Here is a 21515-nt window from a genome sequence, read left to right as displayed (position 1 = left end):
GTGGCTAGCCCCTAGTGCTGGGCTCAGGGCCCACGGTGAAGGTGCTCACAAGTGGCCTGGTTTGAGTGGATGCGCAATGAGGGGGAGGATGAGCAGTGACCCACCCGCCTCCCCGCCTGTCCCACCCGCCTCTCCACCTGTCCCACCCGCCTCCCCGCCTGTCCCACCCGCCTCTCCACCTGTCCCACCCGCCTCCCCGCCTGTCCCACCTGCCTCTCCACCTGTCCCACCCCGGAGCTGCTGGTGGTGCGCTCTTCTGCCTCGGGGTGAAGCCCCACGCCGTCCCCAGACTCGCCTTCCTCTGCAGCAGATGCCCCTGGAGGGTCTAACCCTCGGACCGGCCCCAGATACTCCGTGATTCCACACTCGCCCCCCACGGGGCCAGAGGCGCTGCACCCAGACAGTACGGACCGGCCGGGAGGAAGAGGTCCCCGAGACCCGGCTGTGTCCAGCCCCCGGGCCCGCCTCAGCTGCTGTGGGGGTTCGGCTTCTGCTGTCCGGAGGTCTGTGTGGGAGGAGCCTCTCCCTGGGCGCTGCGGATCCCCCGCCCGCCTAATGAGCAGGGCTCGAGGCCTCCTGCATCGCCGTCGGAGGCCGCCACCTGTGCTTCATGGTGAGCCAGCACGGAGGGACTTGGCACAGGCTGCGATGGCAACACCGACCCCAGGCCGCAGAGGAAGACCCGGCACAGGACGGGCCTCTGGCCGCGCTAAGTGCCTGCAAACACCCTCCCGCTCCCAGGTGGGCCCCGGGGGGCGCGGGCTCAGTCTGACATGACAGGTGGCGGCTGTCAGCCCCTGCCGCGCACTCCCTGTGGGTCTCTCGGGGATTCTCTGGGCGGCCTTTCCTTTCCTCCTGAGCGGTGCCGTCCTGGGCCGGAGACACTGACCCTCTCCCGGGGCTCCTGTGGTCCTAGTGAGACGAGGGCTGAGCTCAGTCCCTCTCTGAGGCAGGTGCGGACAAGGCTGGAGGCAGCGACGGCTCAGGCTGGCCTCTCGCCCCGAACGCAAAGGTCACCGACACAGGAGGAAAGAGCTGTGACAGCGACTCGACGGGTCTTCCCCGTGAGCTGGCCGTGTCCTCCGGCCCCTCCGCGCGGTCACAGCGGCGTCTTGCGGGGAGGTAGCCGTCGGGACAGGGCCAGGGCTGCAGGGCTGCGGGCCGTCCACTGAGCAGCCAGACGGCTGGGAGCCCTGCACAGACGAGGCCCCGGGGCCTGCGCGCATGAAAGAGCACCTCTGCATTCCTGGCTGGCAACCTGTGCCGCATGCTTCCATGGCACCTGGGGCTCCTCCTTCACGGAGAATTCCTGAGGGGTCTGGCTAGACAGCGGGGCTTGCTTTGCCTGCCGGAGCTCCTCAGGCTTATGGTCAAGTCTGAACTAAACAGAGGTGGGCAGCCCACCAGCTCTTCCTGGAAGGCCGGGAGGCCAGAGTCCGGGAGAGCCAGAGAGGGTGCTGGAGCCCGAGCACCCCAAGGGCTGCCGACCTTGCTTGAGGGGCTTCAGAGACAGCAGCAAGCAGGGAAAAGGTTAAAACAAATGTTTATTTAACAAATTATATTAAGAAGACAATCACACAGTGAAACTTCCCTTTGCCAAGTATGAGAGTCACCTTAAATAAATACACGCGGTAAAGACGTTGTTCCTACGGTGAGTGCGCAGCAGCCTGTCCGAGGCCCTGCGTGGCTACACGCCCTTTGTGGAGAGAACAGGAGCCCTGCCACAGAGGCTGGGCCAGTTCAGAGCAGGTGCAGAAAGCCAGGCTGACCGCGGCCCCCTCCACCAGGCCCCAGGAGCAGGTAGACAGTGAACCGCATCAAAGAGCGCCGCCTCTGCACGCCCTGTGGGCACATGCCCGCTGTTTCAAGGCCCTTCTTTGCCTTCAGGCTCCTTGGTCTCAGAGGAGGTGCAGGCTGGGGTTCCCTGCAAATGAGGGTCAGCCAGCAGCCTCGGGGGAGCCCTTGTCTGGGTGGGGTGAGCAGGGCCGCAGGGCTTTTGCCCCATGCTCAGCACACATGGCGTGGTGGCGTGGCGACACGGTGACACCAGTGTGCTAGAGGCAACGGGACTGGTGGCAGCGGGGAGGTCTGTGACTGGACTGAAGACAAGGCTGGAGAGGCAGGTGCTCAGGACAGCTGGCCCAGTGGGCTCTGGGGCCAGACGGGGCTCGGTCCGAACCCTGTTTCTGCCACTTACCAGCTTTGTGTCTGAGGACAAGTCTCAACTTCATCTGTAACAAGGAGTAAACAACATCCACTTTTGGGTATTTGTTTGTTTTTTCTTTAGGGGGAATGATGGGAGAAAATGTGCTTAAAGTGCCGGCCTAGTGCCTGGCGGCATTCGTCCTTGTCCCCTGCCTTGCGGAACAGGGCAGGTGGCAGCGGCCGTCCTCTGACTGGGAGTGAGGGCAGGCAGGCGGGGGTCTCCCTTGCTGTTTCTCCCCCCCTCAGGGTTCTCATTTCTCCGAGCAGAGGGGGGCTGTGGCCGACATTAGTCCCTGAACTTGGGGTGGGAAAGCAGGCCTTGTTAGACGCTTGCATGTGAACCTGGGGCAAACCACTTACTCCTTGTCACTGCTGTGCCATGTCCGAGGCCTCTGGAGAGAGGCCCTGAATTATCAGAGGGAAGGGAGGGGGCAACAGGATACTGTGCTCTGCTTGGTCTTTTCAGGAGGGGCAGAGGCTGCTGGGGGCCGAAGGTGAGACCCTGCCCTTCACATTTCTACGAAAACCCCATTCTTCCCTCCCCACGTGGCCAGAGGGTTTGTGAGGAAAAGCACCCTCCCAGAAGGAAGCCAGAGCCTCACTTCTGGGCTCCCCTGCGGCCTGCACGAGTCCTATGTGGTGAGGTGTGCGCGAGTACCCCGGCCTAAGGTTACCCAACTCTCAAGGCAAAGAGGCAGAGGGTTAGGAGCAGCCTAAAATCTACCACAGATGCCAACTTTTCTTAACACTATTGCTGCTTAATGTCTTAACATCTTAAGCTGCTGTTTACTGCAGCATTCACAGTCAGCGTCAGACCCAGGCTCAGTCAGTACTGCCGGGCAGTCTCTCCGGCTTGCCTCACCCAGTTGGCGCAGCTCTGCCGCATCCTGGGGGCCCTGCAGCCCTGCCTTGTTCTCTGTCCTAGAACTGCAGGATGCCCCCCACACAAGGGATCCCACATTGCTGTCTATGGACCTTCCAGGGCCCATCAGCTATGGACACGTCTGGTTGTCAGTCCAATGAGAGGGGCCTCCGGGTGTTGCCTGTCAGACACAATCGCACACCCAGGGCGTGAAAACACATGGAAGGACAAAGTGCACAAACCAGACTGAAGTGACCAGAGCTCTGTACCCCACGACTGCTGCATGTCACCCTTCACTGTTGGGCTTTGAGGCACACTAGTCACCTGGCTGTGGACCAAACAGCAGCAGCAGACACAGGTTCTCTGGGCCCCACGGGGCTCCCCCAAGTTCCCAGAAACACAATTAGCTTATTCCAGTGGGTACCTGTGGACCCGCTCATCTGCGCTCTCCTGGGTGAGCGCCGTCCCGCCAATCCACACGGGGCCTGGGCCTCCTGGATCCTGATGGGTGGGTTCCAAGATGACCCGTGTTTTTCCGCCACTTTGCTGCGTGGGAGGTGTGGGGAGGCCGGCCCACCAGGGATGCCCTCAGGCCTCAGGAAGGCGGGAGAGGGGACCGCTCCCCACCAGAAATCAGGAGGTATCAAAGTGAGGGTCAAGCATGGCAGGGCTGCTGCAGGTCCATGAGGTATCTTGCCCCACCCCCTCCGGGCCCATTCCTGCTGTGCTCCGGCTACCCAGCTGGCCCTGTGCATCCAGGGACTGCAGGAGGAGGAACTGTCCCCGGCAGCAGGGGAGGCTCACCTGTGCTGCCTTCCTGCCACGGAAACCTCACTGCCGCCCTGGGCCACCCACACACCAGACTCCAGACACACACGGACCCTCACGTCCAAAGAGTCAACTGCCTGGTGACTCCCAAGGTGGGAGAGAGCAGCAATCTGTGGAATTAGGACACATGGAGGCTGTGGGGCGAGGGCTCGAGCCCCCCAGGATGTAGCACCCCCCTTCTCATGGCAAATGTGTGTGGGGCTGGACTTGGCGGCCGGCGCGGTGAGCAAGGCCAGCATGTTCACTGGCCACTTGTGGCGGAAGTTTCGGGTTGGCCTCAGTTTGGTGACCTGGGTCAGATGGCCGGCCTTTTGAAACAACTGCTGCTGTGTGTGGAGGCCATCAGGACGGCCCGGCTCTGGGGAGCCAGGTGGCCACGGGGCATGTCCCTCCCCCGGGGCTGGACACTGGCCCCCAGAGCCTTGGCCCTGGGAGGGCCTGTCCTTGGGGCCAGTGCATGGGCTGCGGCAGTGGGAGCTGCGGTGGCACGTGGGCGTTGCAGACGAGCCCTTTGTGGGGAGAGGCTGTGACCTGGGTGGCACTGGCGTTGGGGCAGCGAAGTTCCTGAACGCCAGTCGCTCGGCCTCCTCACCTGGAAGGCGCGTTTCTGCACCGTGGGCCGGGCTGTGCTGCTCCCCGGCCGCAGGACGTCCAGTGTGTGAATCGAGTGATAAATCCCAGGGATGTCCACGGTGGGGGTGGGGCAGGGAGCCAGGCACCGGTCCGCCTGGGGACCCGCAGCCTCTGCCTGTTTCCTCAGGGTCACCATGAGATGCTTGGGGCTGGTCCCATGGCAGCCCTGGGCCGGGGCGGCCAGCGAGCCCAGGAGGTGCCATGCGAAGCCGCCACCCCCTCCCCACCCCGGGTCTTCCAGGAGGACAGCAGCGGCGGGCGACAGTCAGGAGTGAGGAGCCGGTGGTGTCATTGGGCGGCCAGGCAAGTATCCAGGCCTCTCGGGGGTGGCTCCCGCGGTGGGTGGGGTTGCTTGTAGGACGACTGGTCATCACACAGACATGTTAGGAGCTGTGGTCACTACAGCACATGTAGATTAGTCGAGATTATGAACGTCCCCAGGGAGGCGGGGGTGTCACGTCAGGCGAGCCGATGACCGAGGAAGGAGCAGCTCAGCTGCCCGGAGTCTCCCGGACGAGCCGCGGGGGGCAGTGTGGAGGGCGGGCAGGAGGCCCGGGCCAGGGAGGGCGCTCAGTAGTTCGGCTGGAGGCTCTTCTCCCTGCAGGGCGGCGGGTGGCCTCTCAGGACTGGGGGATCTGCTGACACCGGGTGGGGCTGGGTGGCAGCCTGGCGGCGGCGCTCTGCTCAGTGCGGAAGCTGTACTCGTACTGCAGGAGGGAGGCGACAAGCAGTCAGTGCGTGAGCGCTCCACAGCCTCAGACGGAGCCCACGCCAGCCCCTGGCACCAGACTGCTGAGTGATCCCCAGGCAGGCAGGGCTGCCCTGAGCAGGGCACCCCCGTGCGTGCGCATGCAGAGCCACCTCTGGTGCTGCGGGTGGCTGGCTAGTTTGTGACGGTGCCTCGCACAGTCCCTGCCCACAGGGTGGGTCCTGGGCCCCAGCAGTTGGGCGCTGGCTGGGCTGCAGAGGAGTGGCTGGATGGGAAGGGGCAGCTCTGGGATTCCACCCTGACCCCGACCTCAGGCTGGCTGCAGCCACCAGAGGACCCCTCAACTTGCCGTCTGTGCTTCCTGAGCGTGGCCAGTGATAGACGCTCTGTGTGCATGTGCCAAAGAGCGTATGACTGTCCTCATTAACTGGTGAGTGCCCGAGGCTCTGTGAGGGCAGCACCTGGCACAGGCACCCAGTCTGAGCCGGGGTGCCCTGTGGAGCGCACCTGTGCCCGGCTCCCTCTCTGCCTGCCCTCCATCAGAGTCCAGCCCTCACACTGAGACCTACTGTACCTCACTGGCCCTGGGTCACTGAAATGAATCAAGATAGGTTCCGAATCTGATGGAAATTCAGAGAAGGGGCAAGTACCTCTGCCAGGGAGAGGGGTTGCCTGCAGGTCACCCTGAAGGCCAGGTGGGAGCCCAACATCCAAACGTGGGGCAGGGCAGGTGGCAGGGCAGGGGCGTGCACAGGTGGAGGGGTGCCTGGCAGAGGCGGCCTGGGGCTGGGGTGTGGGGCCGCAGGGAACGGCGGGAACACTATGACGCAGCTGCGGGGTTTTAGGAATGAGGAGTTTAGGTCAGTGGCTGTTAAATATTTTAAAAATTAAAATTTTTTTAGCAGTAGTAGTTCCATAAAAAGGGCTCCCCTACATAGAGCCAAGTGGCATGGCCCTGGGTGAACATGGCTGCCGCCTCCTCAGGGACCCTGGGGGGAGGCTGTTAGGGGGATGCTGAGTCACCGTCCCTGCAGGACAGTGACCCGTGGGTGCCCACCTCCCGCCAGCTGCACCCCAAGGTGAGCTGCCTGCATCAAGGGGGCACTTCCAAGGGCCGTGCTGAGCAAGGGGAACAGGGCTGCCAGGTTCTCTCTTCCCCAAGCAGAGGTGGTGGGGAGGCTGAGGCCACCCCTGCCTGACAGGCCCACAGCGCCGGCGGGGGATGCACGGACACCACACACACGGCTGGGCCAGCCCCGCCCCGTCCCTGTGTGAGCAGTGGGGTGGGCAGCCTCCAGTGGTCCCTGAACCTGCAGCCGGAGGGCCCAGTGGCCCCTACAAACAGCAGCTGTGGCTGGGAGGGGTGGGGAGGGGGGGGACCTGATATTGTAGGGGGACCTCAGGCAGGTCTTCTCTCTGAGCCTCAGTATACTCATCTCTAAGGTGGGGTCTCATCAAGAAATAAGCATTGGTGAGGATGTGGAAAAAAGGGAACCCCTGTGCATTGCTGGTGGGAGTGTAAACTGGTGGGGCCACTATGGAAAACAGTAGGGAGGTTCCTCAAAAAACTAAGAATGAACTACCATGTGTTCCAGCGATTCCACCTCTGGGTATGTACGTGAAGAAAACGAAAACTTACTTGAAAAGATGTCTGCACCCTATGCCCATGTCAGTAGTCACAACAGCCAAGATACAGAGACAACCGAAGGGCCCGTCGGCAGGCAACAATAAAGACGATGTATCTACACACAGCATATCCCACCCTGAAAAATGAAATCTTCCATTTGTGACGACATGGATGCAACTTGAGGGCATTATGCTAAGTGAAACAAGTCAAAGAAAGACAAACACCAGGGGACCTGCACAGTGAGACTGAACTCAGATGCAGGGAACAGACTGGGGGCTGCCGAGGCTGCGAGGCGGCATGGGAGGAGTGGCTAAAGGGGGTCAAAAGGTACAGACTTCCAGTTCTAAGTGCTGGGATGTAATGTTCTGCACGGAGACTATAGTTGGTAGTACTGTGTTGTGTATTTGAAAGTTGAGAATTTTTAAGATTTATTCTTATCACAAGAAAAAATTTTCTGTATCTATGTATGGTGATAGATGTTCCTAAGACTTACTATAGTGTCATTTAGCCATATGTACAAATACAGAATCATTGTTGTACACCTGAAACTAGTGTTATATGTCAATTATGCCTCGATTATAAAACAGTGGGTCCCTCTACTCCCAGGGACTGCTTTCAGGGTGGGGTGAGGCACGGCGGGTTCAGGGCCCACCCCGGCACCAGGCGAGCGCTTGCTGCACATTTGTTGGCTACGCTGGAGAGCCCATCGGAGCAGCCCTCAGCCCACTCACGCTCCTGCTCTCTAATGCCAGGGCACAGGCCAGGGCCTGGGGACCCCAGCTCGCAGGGGGCTGGCGAGCAGGGCACTAAGGAGGGCTTCTGCGACGCCCAGGACAATACCGCCACCTGGTGGCTGCGTGGTGCATAGCGGCGGGACAGGCTCCCTCCTCGGCTCCATCAGCACCCGCATCCACCCTGTGCTGGCACCAGAGCCAGGAGAAAGCCCCATGAGGGTGGCAAGGGAGGGATGTAGGCTGCTGGTGCCATTAACCCAAATGGGTACACAGGAGGAAGAGCGGGCTGGGGAAGAGCTTGAGTGCATTTCTGCCCAAGGCTGAGCCAGGTGGAGGAGGGTAAGCAGTGCCAGGCTGGCTGCACAGGCTGGGGGTGTAGTCATTCAAGACACCTGGGTCCTCAGCAGGGGCACTGCTTGGTGGGCGAAGTGTCAGAGAGGCGCCGCTGTGGACAGGAGAATGTGGCCCTCTCCCAGGGGGTGGGTGGAGGCTGGCACCCAGGGAGGACATGCAGGCTACGTGGTTAGACACAGGCTGCTCACCCTTTAATGCACACAGTTCCCCTGGGGGAGGGGGGTCCTGTTAAAATGCAGATTCTGACTTAGTAGGTCTGGAGTAGAGCCTGAGATTCTGCATTTTCAACAAACTTCCAGCTGACCTGATGTTGCTGATGGGGACCAGCGTTGACAATTCTGCGGCCCAATCGATGGGACAAAGTGGAGGTGCTTGGGAGTGGGCAGGGGGGAGGGGGGCAGAGATGTGAGGGCTCAGGGGGTGCTGAAGAGGGGCTAGGGAAGTGGGATGGGCTCGCTTTGGCTGTGCCAGGGCAGCAGTAGAGGTGAGGCTCCTCTTAAATGAGGGAGCGAGCCCAGTGCCAACAGCCCTGTCACATGCTGGGGGGACAGTTGTGGGCTGTGTCACTTCTCCCCCAGGAACCTTTGCTGTGCCCTGCTATGCGGGGCTCTGTGCCAGGCTGCCAGGGGTGGGAGGAAGCTCATGCGGCGGTCAGGCCACCTGGATTTGCTGGGGGCCGGTCAGCCACAGGAAGCACATGAAGGGAGGCGGAGGCACGAGGTCCCAGACGCCCAGTCAGGGCCTCAGGCCCGGGTCTGCGAACCTGGATGCTAACGGCTGAGCCCAGAAAACGGCACTTGGGCTTTGCACATGCACAGTGGGTGGGAGACAGAGAGAGGGGAGCAGTGCATTTCCTAACCTGGGCAAGCAAGTGTGTGGCCAGGGTGAAGTGCCTCGGTGGGGAGTCCTGACGCCAGTCTTTGTGGCCAGGAACAGGGACAGCGTCACCGGAAAGGGGGCTGTACACGGGCCTTCAAGGACGAACTGTTAATCCCCTGACTCTCAGCACGCTGGGGCCGGCTGGGAAGGCAGGGAGAAGCTGGCGAGCACACAGTCGTTCCCTGACTCTCAGCTCCTCGAGAGGGCCGGGGACCCACCGTGTGGCGCACAGACTGCTGTGCACCCCCGCCCCCCACCCCATGCCCCGCCCTTGGGATTTTCCCCTTTCTAGGTTATCTTGGCTGGAGAAAAGCAATACTCCCCCACCTCTTGTTTTCTCTAACTCCCCAAATGAAATTTCAACATATGTCCCCAGACATAATCCCCCTTAGGCTGCGGATAACCCTTCCCACAGACGCCGTCCTCTGCCCGGGATCGCTGCCCCCAAAGTGTTTGCCCAAGAGACTAGGGCTGCTTCTGGAAGCCCTTTCACTCCCCTGGGCAAACAGCAAGTACCTTTGAAGGTGGATTTGGGCCCTGATCTGTTTACTTAAGACATTAGTCTCCCGCATAAAGAAAACCTGCACTTGGGTACAAACAGCAAATCCTTTTTGAATTAAAAAAATTTTCAATTAAAAAGCACTTGAGTTCACAGAGCTGAGACCAGCTGAGCAGCGCCGGGCTGTGGCGCCCTCTGGTGGGCACAGGCTGTCACCACAGCAGCACCGAGGCCAGCCTACGCAGCCTCTCCAGGAAAGAGACGTCACTGTCAGGTCTCTGTGTGCAGCTTTCCAGGGACCCTGGGACGGGATACCTCTGGCCGGGACACCCTGCAACTGGCGCATCAGACCTCTAGGGCCACGGGGCACGGGTCCCAGCTTCCAAGACTCTTTTGTCATGGCGAAGCCGGAGTCCCAGCAGTGGGAGGTGCTGACCTGGGCCTCCAGCGGCACCACACAAGCAAAGCCTCCTGGGGACAAGGGCGTGGTCCAGCACCCCTGGTCCACGCACAAAGATGTGAGGATCACCTAAGAGTTTGAGAGTGAAAAACCCAGGCCTCCTGATGCATCTGAATCAAAGGATTTGCCCACAGCGATACCTGGGCCCTGCCCAGGTGGCATGGTGGGGCAGGCAGCAGCAATTTATAAAAGCACACAGGTGATTGTAATGGTTGGGCAGGTGCAGAACCACTGCCTGACAGCTTACCAACTACAATGGAGGGAACAAAGGGCACACGTAACCCCCTCAGTTCTAGAGGGATCAGAGGGATCCAGATGACAAAGGGCCCTAGGGGATTGTTTTCAGCACCCAGCCACTGCAGACAGAAGCTGGGGCGGGGGGCAGGCACAGTGCTGGTGGGGCAACGGCCTCGGGCAAGTGTCTGCACCCATCTCTCGTGAGGGTGCAATTCAGAGGTGAGGGCCGGACTGCGAAGTGAGCTAAAGAGCCAACACATGCTGGCACTGGGATGGATCATGGAAGGGCCTGGAAGAACATGGCAAGAGCAGGCCTAGAGTGGGCATGGCCAGCACTCTGTGGCTGGTGAAGGGGAAGCAAACGGGCCTAGACTCAGGCCAACGAGAAGTCTGGTTCAGGGATGAGCCGACGACACTGAAGAGTAGGATCTGGGGGCGGGCAATGGGCCTGGCCTGCAGTCAGGGAGGTGCGTGAGGTTCCGGGCAGTGGCCCCGCCCTCCACTCAGCCTGCCTCTCCCAAGCCTGCTGGCCCCGGCTCCAGTCCCCCATGGCCCTGGCCTGGACACCTGCTCTGTTTATCACCCACAGTTCAGCCCCTCCGGGAATTTCCGCTATGGCAAGTTTCCTCTCCTTACTGGAGGGACTCTGTGCTCTTCCCGTCTGTCTCCGGAAGCCCGGCTGCTGTGGCTCAGCCCCTGGGAGAGGAGGGGGCAGATGTCACCGGGAGGAGCAGGCATGGAATGGTCCCACATCCCCGTGGGGCAGGCGTCTCTGCACTGGGTGGGGTGGGGGGCTGTCGGGTGCTTCTGAATGCACCCACCTGCTCAAGTTACTGTGGGGGAAACTGAGGACCAGAGGGGAGGAACAAGGCCAGGGCACAAAGGGGGAGCCCTGGTACTGCCACCTCCCACTACAGGCGAGCCAGCCAGGCTCAGAGAGGCCGCGTAGCCTGACCACCGCCACCAGGCGTCAGGGCGCTACTGTAAGGCCGTTAGCCACCAGTCAGGTAGGGAAGCTCCGGCTGGTCCCGCAGTCCCACGGAGGGCCGGCGTGGCTCTGCAGACCTTTTGGGAGGCTACCTGTTTCCATTTTGGCTCTCCTGTTGGGTCCATGTGCTCTAATCTGAAAGCATCAACCCCAGAGTCAGGATCCCCGAGCCCCACCCAGTCCCACTGCTGGGTGTCTCCTTAGATGGTGGTGTGAACAAGGGCCCTGTTCAAGGCCTACCTGCTCTGGGACCAGGAACCACTCCTGTCGGGCCCAGCACCCGGCACGGAGCCAGCCCGGGGCAGGGCTTGGCAAGCAGCTGCTGAATGAACGAGTCAGCCCCTGCATCTTCTCCTCTGGGCCATCCGGGTAATTTTCACCCATCCTCATCAGCACCTGCGCCTCCCCCTTCCCGGTCTAAGCCTGGGGCTCCCGAGAGGGGACAGTGACCCCACTCACTGTTCTGTGAAGCCTGCCTCCCTGCCAGATTCCCCCCCCCTCAGGGCACCCTCAGCTCATGAAGCACCTTCCACCTAGGATTCGGATGGAGCACCGGGGCGTGACGTGACTCCCACGTCCCTGCCGGAGCAGAGCCACCCCTCCTCCTGGAGTGAGGTGGAACGGTTTCCGCAGAGACCTTGCCCCACGCATGGCTTCTCAGGCTCCCCTCTCTCTCCCTGCCAAGCACCGTGTTCTAAACGGGCCACCACTTTGTGCCTTTTGGAATGCCGTGCCCACTGAGACGCTCTTCCTCCCTTGGGTGGCTAAGCCCTACTGTCCTTTAAGGCCCAGCGCGTTCTCCTCTCTCCAGGGGAAAATTAATTACAAGCCCTCTGGGCCCTCACGGCACTTCCCATGTCCTCAAGTGCAAGGTTGGGATGGTATCTCAGCCATTTCTGTCGCTCCAGAGCCTTGTAGAGACTGTGGCCCAGAATAGATGTATGCATGAATGAATGAATGGAGAGGCGGGTGGTGCAGGAGGGGGTGATGGATGGGCGAGTGAAGGGGCAGATCAGGCTCTGGGTCTAGCTCGATGCAAAGGAGAGAGAGCAGCCAGGGTAGGGGGCTCAGTTCTCGGGCAGGAGGGAGGTCAGTCTGGCTTGCAGTCTGTTGTGGAAGTGTGGCGTGCCAGGCCAGCCCTAGGTCCTCCGACCCATCAGCCATGGTGGCGTGATGGCCCCTCTCCTGTGGTACTTAACTCATGCATGTGAAGTACTGAGCCCTGTAACTGTCTACATGCCCCCCGTGAACAGCAAAATTATGAGTCTAGGTGTGATTTACAATTGTATCCATATACACAGATTGTGTGCAAGCTGGAGGTTCACATATTGTTAGCTTGAATGGTGTTTAAAAGTTATGAACATTGAAAAATGGAGAGAATTTGCATAAAATGCCAATATCTTCCACAGCTTTTGTTAGGAAAAAAAAATAGGGGAATGTGGCCATTCTGGATGTTCATTTTTACGGAGCAACTATTAGGCTGCATAGGTGAATGGAGACTGCTGCCTTTAGAGAGACGTGTGCTTTGCCATTTGCCATAGTCCCCACTACTCCCTATAAACTGCCCAACCAGGCAGAGGGTCAACTGCCATTTATCACCGTGACTGTGTTTTGTGTGTGACTATGTGGGGTGATGGGGATCAACTAAGCAAGAAAGCAGAATATTTCTTGTGCCCATGACTAGTGAAAACAGGAAAAGGAAAAGTAGCCAGAGAGGTGGGGGAAAGCATATTTTGTGGTTGAATCAAAGATTGGTTGATAAGGATACAAACCATGTCATGCTCTCCCCGGCCCCTCCCTCACTGTGGGGCTGGCAACCCGGTGGGCCCTGGGACCTGACTGCGCAGCCCATCTGCTGTGTGCGGGGGATGGGGACTGATGGATGCTTTTGCTACTGAATTAAGGTCATTTCTGGGTCCCAAACAGCCCCCAAGCCCACTGAGTCAGCATTTTAGAGTTCACCTGAGTATCACCTAAAAAGGTTACTGTAGAAATATTTTAAAAGGTATGGCTTCCTGGTACTCATTTCATTTCTGGGTAGAAACTGAGAAGCTGTGGGGTCACTCTGGGAAGGCACCTCCCCATTCTGTATCTCATCTTTAGGCTCATTTTTTTACCGACATGCCAGGCAACCTTCTAAGAGTTCAATTTGGGGGGGTATTACTTTAAAATTTGGGGGACAAAAGCTCCCAAAATCATAAGAAAAGGATAGAAGAATCCTCGTGGGAAGGGCCTGATGAAGACCAAATACTCCTCTTGACTTCAGTTCTGCGCGAGCAGGTGTACAACTCAGGAGGGTGGACCAGGGCCAGTAACTCACGTGGGCGACCAGGTGAGGTACGTCTGTCCGCCAGACATCATCTCTGCTTCAGCTACATTTCCCACGGGCTCAGCCTCGTCCTCTCATGTATGACACGACTGCCCTGGGCCAGTGAGGGAGTGACCTGTGTGGTGGCTGCCACGGGGCTGACATTATTGCCAACAAAACTAAAAAGGCAGTGGGGGGAGCGAGGACTCCAAGACTCTCAGAATTAGAAACTCTATTAATATAATCGGCCATATTAATATGCCTGTGGAGAAAATATATGATCATCTCAATAGATGATTAAAAGACATTTATCAAAAGCCACCATCCATTCCTGATAAAAGACATTTAGGAAAATAGAAATAGATGGCTAATTCTTTCACACGATAAAAAAAAAAGGAGTAGGGGAGACATGTCTCTCTCTATACATATCTGCAGTATTATGGGTTAATAACGAAATCAGAAACTTCCATTAAAAATGGAGGACCCAGTGGCCTGGAAGTGCTGGCCGAGGTGCCAGGCAAAGGCATTCAGGGAGAGGGTCAAACACTGGAGAGGGCGCCAGTGTCACGGTTCACAGGTGACACAACTGTCTGGGAGGCCAAAAGAAAACCATCCCCAAACCATCACAGACAATCAGGAAGTCCGTGGGAGAGCCAGCCTCAAAAATAAAATGCAAAAGCCAACAGCTTCTTGATAAGTGACAGAAAATAGAATGGAGGAAAAGATTCTCAAGAGCCACAGAAACCTAATGCACCTAGGACTAATCTGAGCAGAGTGCAGATCTCTACAGAAAAATGCCATTCCACTCTGCCGGTGACATAAACGAAGACCTGGATGAAGACTTCACCGAAAATACCAACCATTCCTCTACCAAACCATATGCCCAGTGCCGTTACCATCAACAGCTAGAATGGAGTTTTTTGAATCCCCTCCCCCACGAAGATTCTAAAATTTAACTGGAAGAACAATCATGTGAATATAATTAGGAAAATTTGGGGGAGAGAAGGGAGAACTCTATCACATATTAAAGCTTATTATAAAGCTCTAAGATTCCAAACAGTGTGGTAATAATATGAAAAGAACAGAAGAACAGAGTCAAACATGTCCACTGACCCACTGACATATGGGATTATATGATAAAGGTGGTATTTAGAAGTCCCTGAAGAAAGTAAGCAGTGTTAAGAAAACACTAACACTTCAGAATAAAATAAAGCTGGTTCTAGTTCTTACCTCCTAACAAATTTCAGATGGACTAAGTAGTTGAGAAGAATTTAATATTTTAGTATATTAAAATACCAAAAGGTAGGAGAAAGCGAATATTTTTTCTATCCTCTTCTAAGTATGACACGACGCCAAAAAAGAAAATTGCCCACGAAATATGTAAAGCTGTTGGATAGCAGCTTCTATCATTAACAAGGTGAAAAGCCACTGGTTGAAGTGTGTGTGTGTTTGAACATATGACAGAGAGAAGGTTGTCATAAAAAGCAGAGAGAAAACTTAAAAGTGAAAAAAATCTAAAGCCAATAAAAAAATGGGCAAAAGGCACAACCAGAAGAGCTTCACAAAAGAAATATAAATGGCTAATAAACATGTGGAAAGACGTTCACCTTTAAATACCAGCCATGCATAGCTCTAGTGAGGATGGGGCAAACAGGTGGCTCCCCTCCCCCCACTGTGGGGATGGGTTTAAATAGAAGGCAAAATGGTAATACATGTTCTTCTCAAGAAAGATCCAGGGGAGCAAAGACACATGAACCAGGGAATATGTTGCAGCAGTGTAATAGTGAATAATTGGAAACAATTCACAAGTCAATCAATACTGGATTGCTTAAATAAATTATGGCATAATCATAAAAAGGAACCACATGTAGCCATTAAAAAGAATGAGACAGATCTGAAAGCATAAGAAAGGTTGTGTGTGTAAGTGCAAAAAGCAAAGGACAGAGTGTTATGTGTAAGTGAATGTTTGTTGGAACGTGTGTGTGTGTGTGTGTCCCAGGAGTGGACTATGGGGGATTTCCACCTTTACATGGTTCTGTAATGTTTGCATTTTTATAAACATGTACAACCTTTGAACTTTGGGGAACATCCTAAATATTAAAAAATTGATTCCAATTGGCAGGGTAGCTGCTTAAGATGATAAAGTGCCCCAGATATCCGCTACAACCTGCAGGGAGAGAACGGATGTCTGTGGCATAAGACTGGCTCCCTAGCTGTGACCAGATCCCTGCAGAGTCTATGAAGTGACGGTCCCCATGCGCTTCCCATATTTCAGAAGAATTCTAACACACTGTGCCTTCAGAATGGCTATTCATTAAACAAATTCATTAGGTTTCTTTGTTTTTGCCTGGAATTATCTCAACTTGGTAAGAATCTGGGTGGCAGTCCTGTGTCTTTGAGCAATACAAAAAAAGGGGAGCAGAGCAGGTTAATTTTATTTACTTAATTAAATTTTATTTAATAAATGAAGTAGGCAGATTTCTTTCCCAAACATACCAGATTCCTGGGTGAAAAGGAAAGAAAAAGGATGCTGGGTGGTGAAAATGTTCAAGTCTCATAGATAGAAGGCAGTTTATTTCTGTTGCAGTTTAATATCTGACCACTAGATGGTGCAAAGGGACCACAGATTTTGCAACATCTCTCCACAAAATTCTTTAACGTTAATAAGCACAATGAAAGCTTTCCAAAAGTACAAAGAATGAACAATTGTGCTGGGACATGAACATTTTGCTTTTATAAAATTGGGACTCTGCCATTTCATTACCGATACAAAAATCTCTGCCTCACTCACTTCCCGCATTAGTGCAGGTCCCAAACCCGCTATAATCTCATCCATTTGAAGGGGCCAGCAGAAGCCCATGCAAAGCGGATGTCCAAAAGTTGAATTCAAAAGATTCTTTTTACCTCTGCTGCCAAACGTGCTTCCATTAATGTCACCTCGATGTCGTGACGTAAATGCTGGTGGAATTGGCCCCAAGCTAAATAAGCAATAAGCCCCGTTTTTCAACATACAAACACATAAAGATGTCAGCTCAAACTGTTTACTAATTAACACTTAAAAAGACACAAATTAGATATGCGTGGCTAAGAGCAATTATAATCAAGACGAATTTCTCTAGTCATTTGGGAACTGAGAAAAATGCCTAATTGCTGGAACCAATGTTTTAAAAACTGAAATCACGCCAGTTAGCAAATATGTTCATTTAAAGAACATGCCACGTGACTACACTCTTGAGGATTGACTACAAACATGAGAACAAGGAAAATTTTAGGTATAAAATTAAAATTTTAAGCTCCCTTAGATTTATAACTTCTTCATTAAACACGTCTGTGAACAGCAGCCCATAAAAACCTGTAGCAATTAAGTGGTTAAATGAACTGCCTCCCTTGTCAATTTTAAGGGAGTGATTAATATTGCATCGTCCCTTTACTAATTAGACTCTCCCTTGTCTTTCAGCTTTAAAGTCAAGCGAAAATGGAGGCTGTGTGCCCTACCAGGAAGCGTGGTGGGCGGAGGACACTTCCCTTGCCGTGGTTGAGTGTGGCCCCCATGGAAGGGCGGGTGAGCACCGTGGTTTTCCCTGGAAGGTTGGCAGGTGGGGAAATGGCTTTGCCCGGAGCTGGAAGGCACTCCGGATGCTGTTTCATCACAGGAATTGCTGGCTCCTATTTTTAAAAGGCTTGCAGGGTGTTATGCACGCAGCATGAAATCTACAAGCAAGGCTACTGTCTCCTGACCATCATTCCTTGAGACAAGGGACAGATCGGTCGGTGAGGAAGGTGAGGTTGGAGGCGGCTGGCCACAGGGCAGGGTCAGAAGGGGTGGGAGGCGGGATGCACAGGCTCCGTGGAGGTAACAGAGACAAGGGAATTATTGTAGAGGCTGCCGCCTGGACTGGAGGGCTGGGGAGCCCCCACCCTGGCTGCAAAGGGGGATCCATCAGCTGGAGAAATGGGGCAACTGCTTGCAAGGGAAATAAAGAGTGGCGGAGATGGAGAATATTTATATGCCCATCTTCTCACTCAGAGAGAAGACGCTTTATCACAGGGGTCGGCTGCAAAATCACGCTCTTCCCCGTCTCTGAACAGACAGAAGCTTTTGTTTAGGCGGCGGGGGAGACAAGAAGCGCTTCAGTGGGACACAGCCCCAGGGCCACCATGCCCCCCCCGCAGAGCCAGGCCCAAGGCCGCCCAGCCCTGCGGGGAGGGGCCAGGCCAGGGCCAGAAGAGCTCGCACTGCTGCCACTGGCCAGCCGCCTGGTCGCCTCCCTGGCTGAGGGGAAATGGACCGGAACTCACTTTCTCACGCCTTGGACCGATTACACAGCAAAGCCGCTGCTCTGAGCTTCGGGTGGACGTGGACGGCAGCGGGATACGGCTGCTGGAAGACGGGGCCAAGCGGGAAGGAGGCTGCCAGGAGGGTGACAGCATTCACGCGGCAATTTCTTTATTAACCTCCGCTTCACTCGTTTCCAACAACCCACACCACTGAGAGCATTTCTGAGTTGTGAGAGGTTTTACACTTCTAAAGAATTTTTTTCCCCAGGTCAGTGGTATAAATACATTGGTTTCCATCATGACCTTAAAACACGACTTTCCTTGGGGGTCTTCCATGTGACTTAACCCAAGTGCTGTACACCCCCCCCCAGCCCCCCACCACTGCCCACAGCTGCCCAGTGCCCCCACTGGGGTGGGGGGTGGGCTCCTCAGGCCTGAGCTCCCACCTGGGGAGGGGGAAGCCAGGGAACTTGCCCCAGGGTCAAACCTAGGTGGCAGATTTGGCACGCTACCCCAGGCATCCTGACTCCAAGTGTGTCCACTATACCACACTGCCTCCGCTGTCTACAGTCCACAGATGTCCTGCCAGCACTGCCAGCGAGCCTCATCCCGTCCTCCGTGAGCAGGGCCGAGCACCACGCTGTCCCCTGAGCGCATCAGCTTCTGGGGAGCTGGGGGAGCACTGCCCACACACCACTGGGGTGACATCTCTCTCCATCTATTGCTCAGTGCTGGGCAATTCTGGGGTGTGGCAGACTGGGGTCCACTGCAGGTCTCTGCTGTGGTGGGGGGCGCCGGGACCACTCCGGGGCTGGCTGCTGTTACGCTCTTAGGTCCCTAACCGTCCAGCTCAAGGCTGACAGGGCAATGGGTCTGTTCATGGAGTGGACTGTCCCTGAGGCCAAGTGGAGGCGATGGGGCACAGGCTTAGATTCAGACACATCCACCAGACAGGGTAGGGTAAGTAGAGTCAGCAAGCAAGCACACCCCAGTTCTGGGCAGACGCCTGCAGGGGCAGGCACTTCTTACTGTATAGCTGGGACCACCCAAGCCCGTCTCCGCCGGAATCTGGGGCAGCACCACCTCCCCACGCAGAGTGTGAAGGGATAAGGGAGGGGAAGCCCTTGCCCAGCACAAAGCAGCCTGCACAGATGCGGGGCTCTACCCGCCGCCCAGGAATGCCAGAAACCTGGGAGGTGTTCGGGGTGGGTGAGGAGATGCGGTGCGGGCCGTCTGCTCCTGAACCCTAAAGCGGTCTGCCATTTTGTGGGGAGGGTGTTTGGCTTAATGGAGTAAAATACAACAAAATGCTAGTTTACAGTGAGCAAAGCAGACTCCTTGGCTGAGATCTCCCTGCCCACCAGCGACAGCAGCCAGATGGTCACGAGTGGAGAGGAGCAAAGTCATGTGCTCAAGGGCCACCCAGCTCTGAGGCCCCAAGGAGCCCGAGAGCGGAGGCCTGGGCCTGTGGGCACAGCTCCTCCTGCAACGCTGAGTTCAGTGGCTAAAAGGAACAAATTCGGGTTTATTTATGGAGAAAATCCTCTGACGTTGTTGCAGAAGCCCGTTAACCAAAGTGTATGGGTATCAACATACTAATCACCATTAAACACACTCGGATGGCTGGTGTAAGTAACTTTTAAATCCTCGGATTAAATGAAAAACTCCATGGCAGTTTGACTGTGGCAATATTAGTGATGGTTTTACACCCTATTTCATGCCTCTAACCTCTCTCCATTTCCCCACATGTTCTTTACCTCCACTTTAATATCCTCCAACAGAGAACACAGACCTGCGCTTTTAATCCATCACTACAAGCAGAAATAAAACTAGGCTTGGTCAAACGGGACATCACCGCTCTGCTGCCAGCAGCACGCCGGCTGCAGCTCAGCCCCCTTCCTGCGGGCGCGGTGGGCGGTCAAGAGCGTCGCGGGCCGAGAGCAGCCACGGCCACAGCAGGTCTACGCCACTCACAAGACTCCCTCAAACTGAACGCTACAGGGCAAGTGGTCTTACTAGTTGTGTTATTCTCCTGATTTACAGAAGAGGAAACTGAGGCTCAGAAAGGTTTCTGCTATTCAAGCTCCAGAGCCTGGCTGCCCCCAGCAGGCTCTGCTCAGAGCGCCTGACATCAAGACAGTACGTTCTAACAAAACCCACTTTGGACCAGATTTTAGTCCTTAGACTGGGAGCTAAGGTTTATGGTGGTTTCCACCACATACATCAGGCTCTACACAGGAGTTCTTACCCACTTCACCCCTTCCTGGCAACTCAAAGGCACAGCTGGGGTCAGAACCCAGGTCAAGCAGCGTCCCACACCCCGTGGTCCCCACCAGCCCCTTGGAGGGCCACAGAGCCACTGACTACAATGGAGAGGACTTGGAGTGTGACACGCTGGGTCTCAATCTTGTTTTGGGCAAGATACTCCACCTCTGGGAGTGTCAATTTTCTGCCCCCAAAATGGGGAGGGATGATGCCCCACTTGGTCAGCTTGGGGTGGGAAGGGTGATGTAGCCCAGGGCTGAGTACACAGCAGCTGATTAAATAAAGCCGGCTAATGGTACAGCCCAGGAGGGCTGGTGGGCACAGGAAGTGCGACCTTCGGCCGGCTGTCCTCTCCTCCAGCACACGCGACCCCACAACACCCAACTGTGGTGACGGGCACTTTTTACCCATGTTCACTTAGTATTCATGGAAACTCTATGCAGCAGGAGCTGCTGTATCCCAGCGTTAAACAGGGAGGGGCGTGACTTGCCCCCACTGGGCAGGGGAGCTGGGTCAGACGTCTGTCTGTAGGAGCCTGTCCATCCTGCACGGTCACCTGCAGCCAGAGCAGGCCACCCGCAAAGGCCCTCTGCACTCTCTCTGAGCACCACCCATGCAGGACCCCACACAAAGGTGGTTTGCAAGCAGGAGTAGGCAGCCCGTGGGACCACCCATGGCAACCTTGCTTTTGTGAAGGGCTGACGAGGAATTCTACGTGCATATACATTTCTAATGCAGTGACCAGGCATTCTTTTTCCTAACTTTGCTCCCCAAAATCTATAGATGACAATCAGTTGGTTTTTATGATTTACTGAAAATCAAAGACAAAGGGGGACTTTGTTTTATCTTGCTTTTGCAATGACAGGTTTAGAAATTTGTTGTACTACATTGGTTCAATTTTCCTTGATTTCAGCCATCTTTCAATAATGCAACCTGCTTCTGCCAGCCGAGTACACGAGAGAAAACCCAGAGGAACTGAGAATATTGAAATGGTTCTACCATTTCCATCTTTGAGACAAATGTTCCTCTCAGAGGAGAGCTGGCTGCAAACATGTGACTGCTTAGCAACCTCCTCTACATGAAAGACGACACACAGGCCCTAACACTGTCCGAGGCAGACGGGAAACACCGGCAGACCCGACCTCCGGTTTGATTCCACTACCTCGAGCCTCCTTCTTCAGAGTTGTGACACGTACTCCGATCTCGGATTTCTTTCTTTTTTATTAGGAAAACATCCAAACTATCTTGAGCCAGGCTGCCAAATGGGGTCTGGCTTACCAAGCGTGATAAGAACGCACCCTGATCCTGCCTCTAAACACGACAAGGCACAGACCTGTCCCCAAACCCCTACTGGTGGCAAATCATAAAGAATCATAAAGCACGAGGGAGACAAGTTGACTGTGCCGATCCCCCAAAGTCCACCATCTTTAAACTGAGCCTTTTTGTAAACGAAGCAGAGCTGACTGCTCCGTCCGTCCCTTACAACCTTCTGACTTAGTGAAGACAAGGAGATGCTGGTCACATTTGACTTGAAGTAATAAAAGTGAGTTTCTTTTCCTAAGAAGTAAATTTGAGTGAAATGAATGTGTTCTCAGAGGGGCACCCCGCACTGAGGTCCTCCCTGTTCCCGGGACAGACCCCAAACAGGG

At 55.5% G+C, this 21515-nt stretch overlaps 1 protein-coding gene across 6 annotated transcripts in view; it reads right to left on the bottom strand.

Annotated features, from left to right (window-relative positions):
* Positions 1 to 1526: 1526 nt before the first annotated feature.
* Positions 1527 to 21515, bottom strand: part of MVB12B (multivesicular body subunit 12B) — a 170075-nt gene continuing 150086 nt past the window's right edge. For 5 of the 6 annotated variants that reach the window (XM_036913928.2, XM_036913924.2, XM_036913925.2 and 2 more), the window contains one exon: positions 1527 to 5235. In XM_036913928.2, the coding sequence (XP_036769823.1) occupies positions 5149 to 5235 (87 nt within the window). In that variant the 3' untranslated portion in view covers positions 1527 to 5148. Of the gene's footprint in view, positions 5236 to 17426; positions 21424 to 21515 lie in introns of those variants that run through there. The other variant, XM_057499034.1, reaches the window with a different exon arrangement.

Source organism: Manis pentadactyla, chromosome 3 (assembly GCF_030020395.1).
Source record: "Manis pentadactyla isolate mManPen7 chromosome 3, mManPen7.hap1, whole genome shotgun sequence".
NCBI classification, from domain to species: Eukaryota; Metazoa; Chordata; class Mammalia; order Pholidota; family Manidae; genus Manis; species Manis pentadactyla.
The sequence above is the reverse complement of the archived record's forward strand: the minus strand, read 5'-3'. Positions and strand labels throughout refer to the sequence as shown.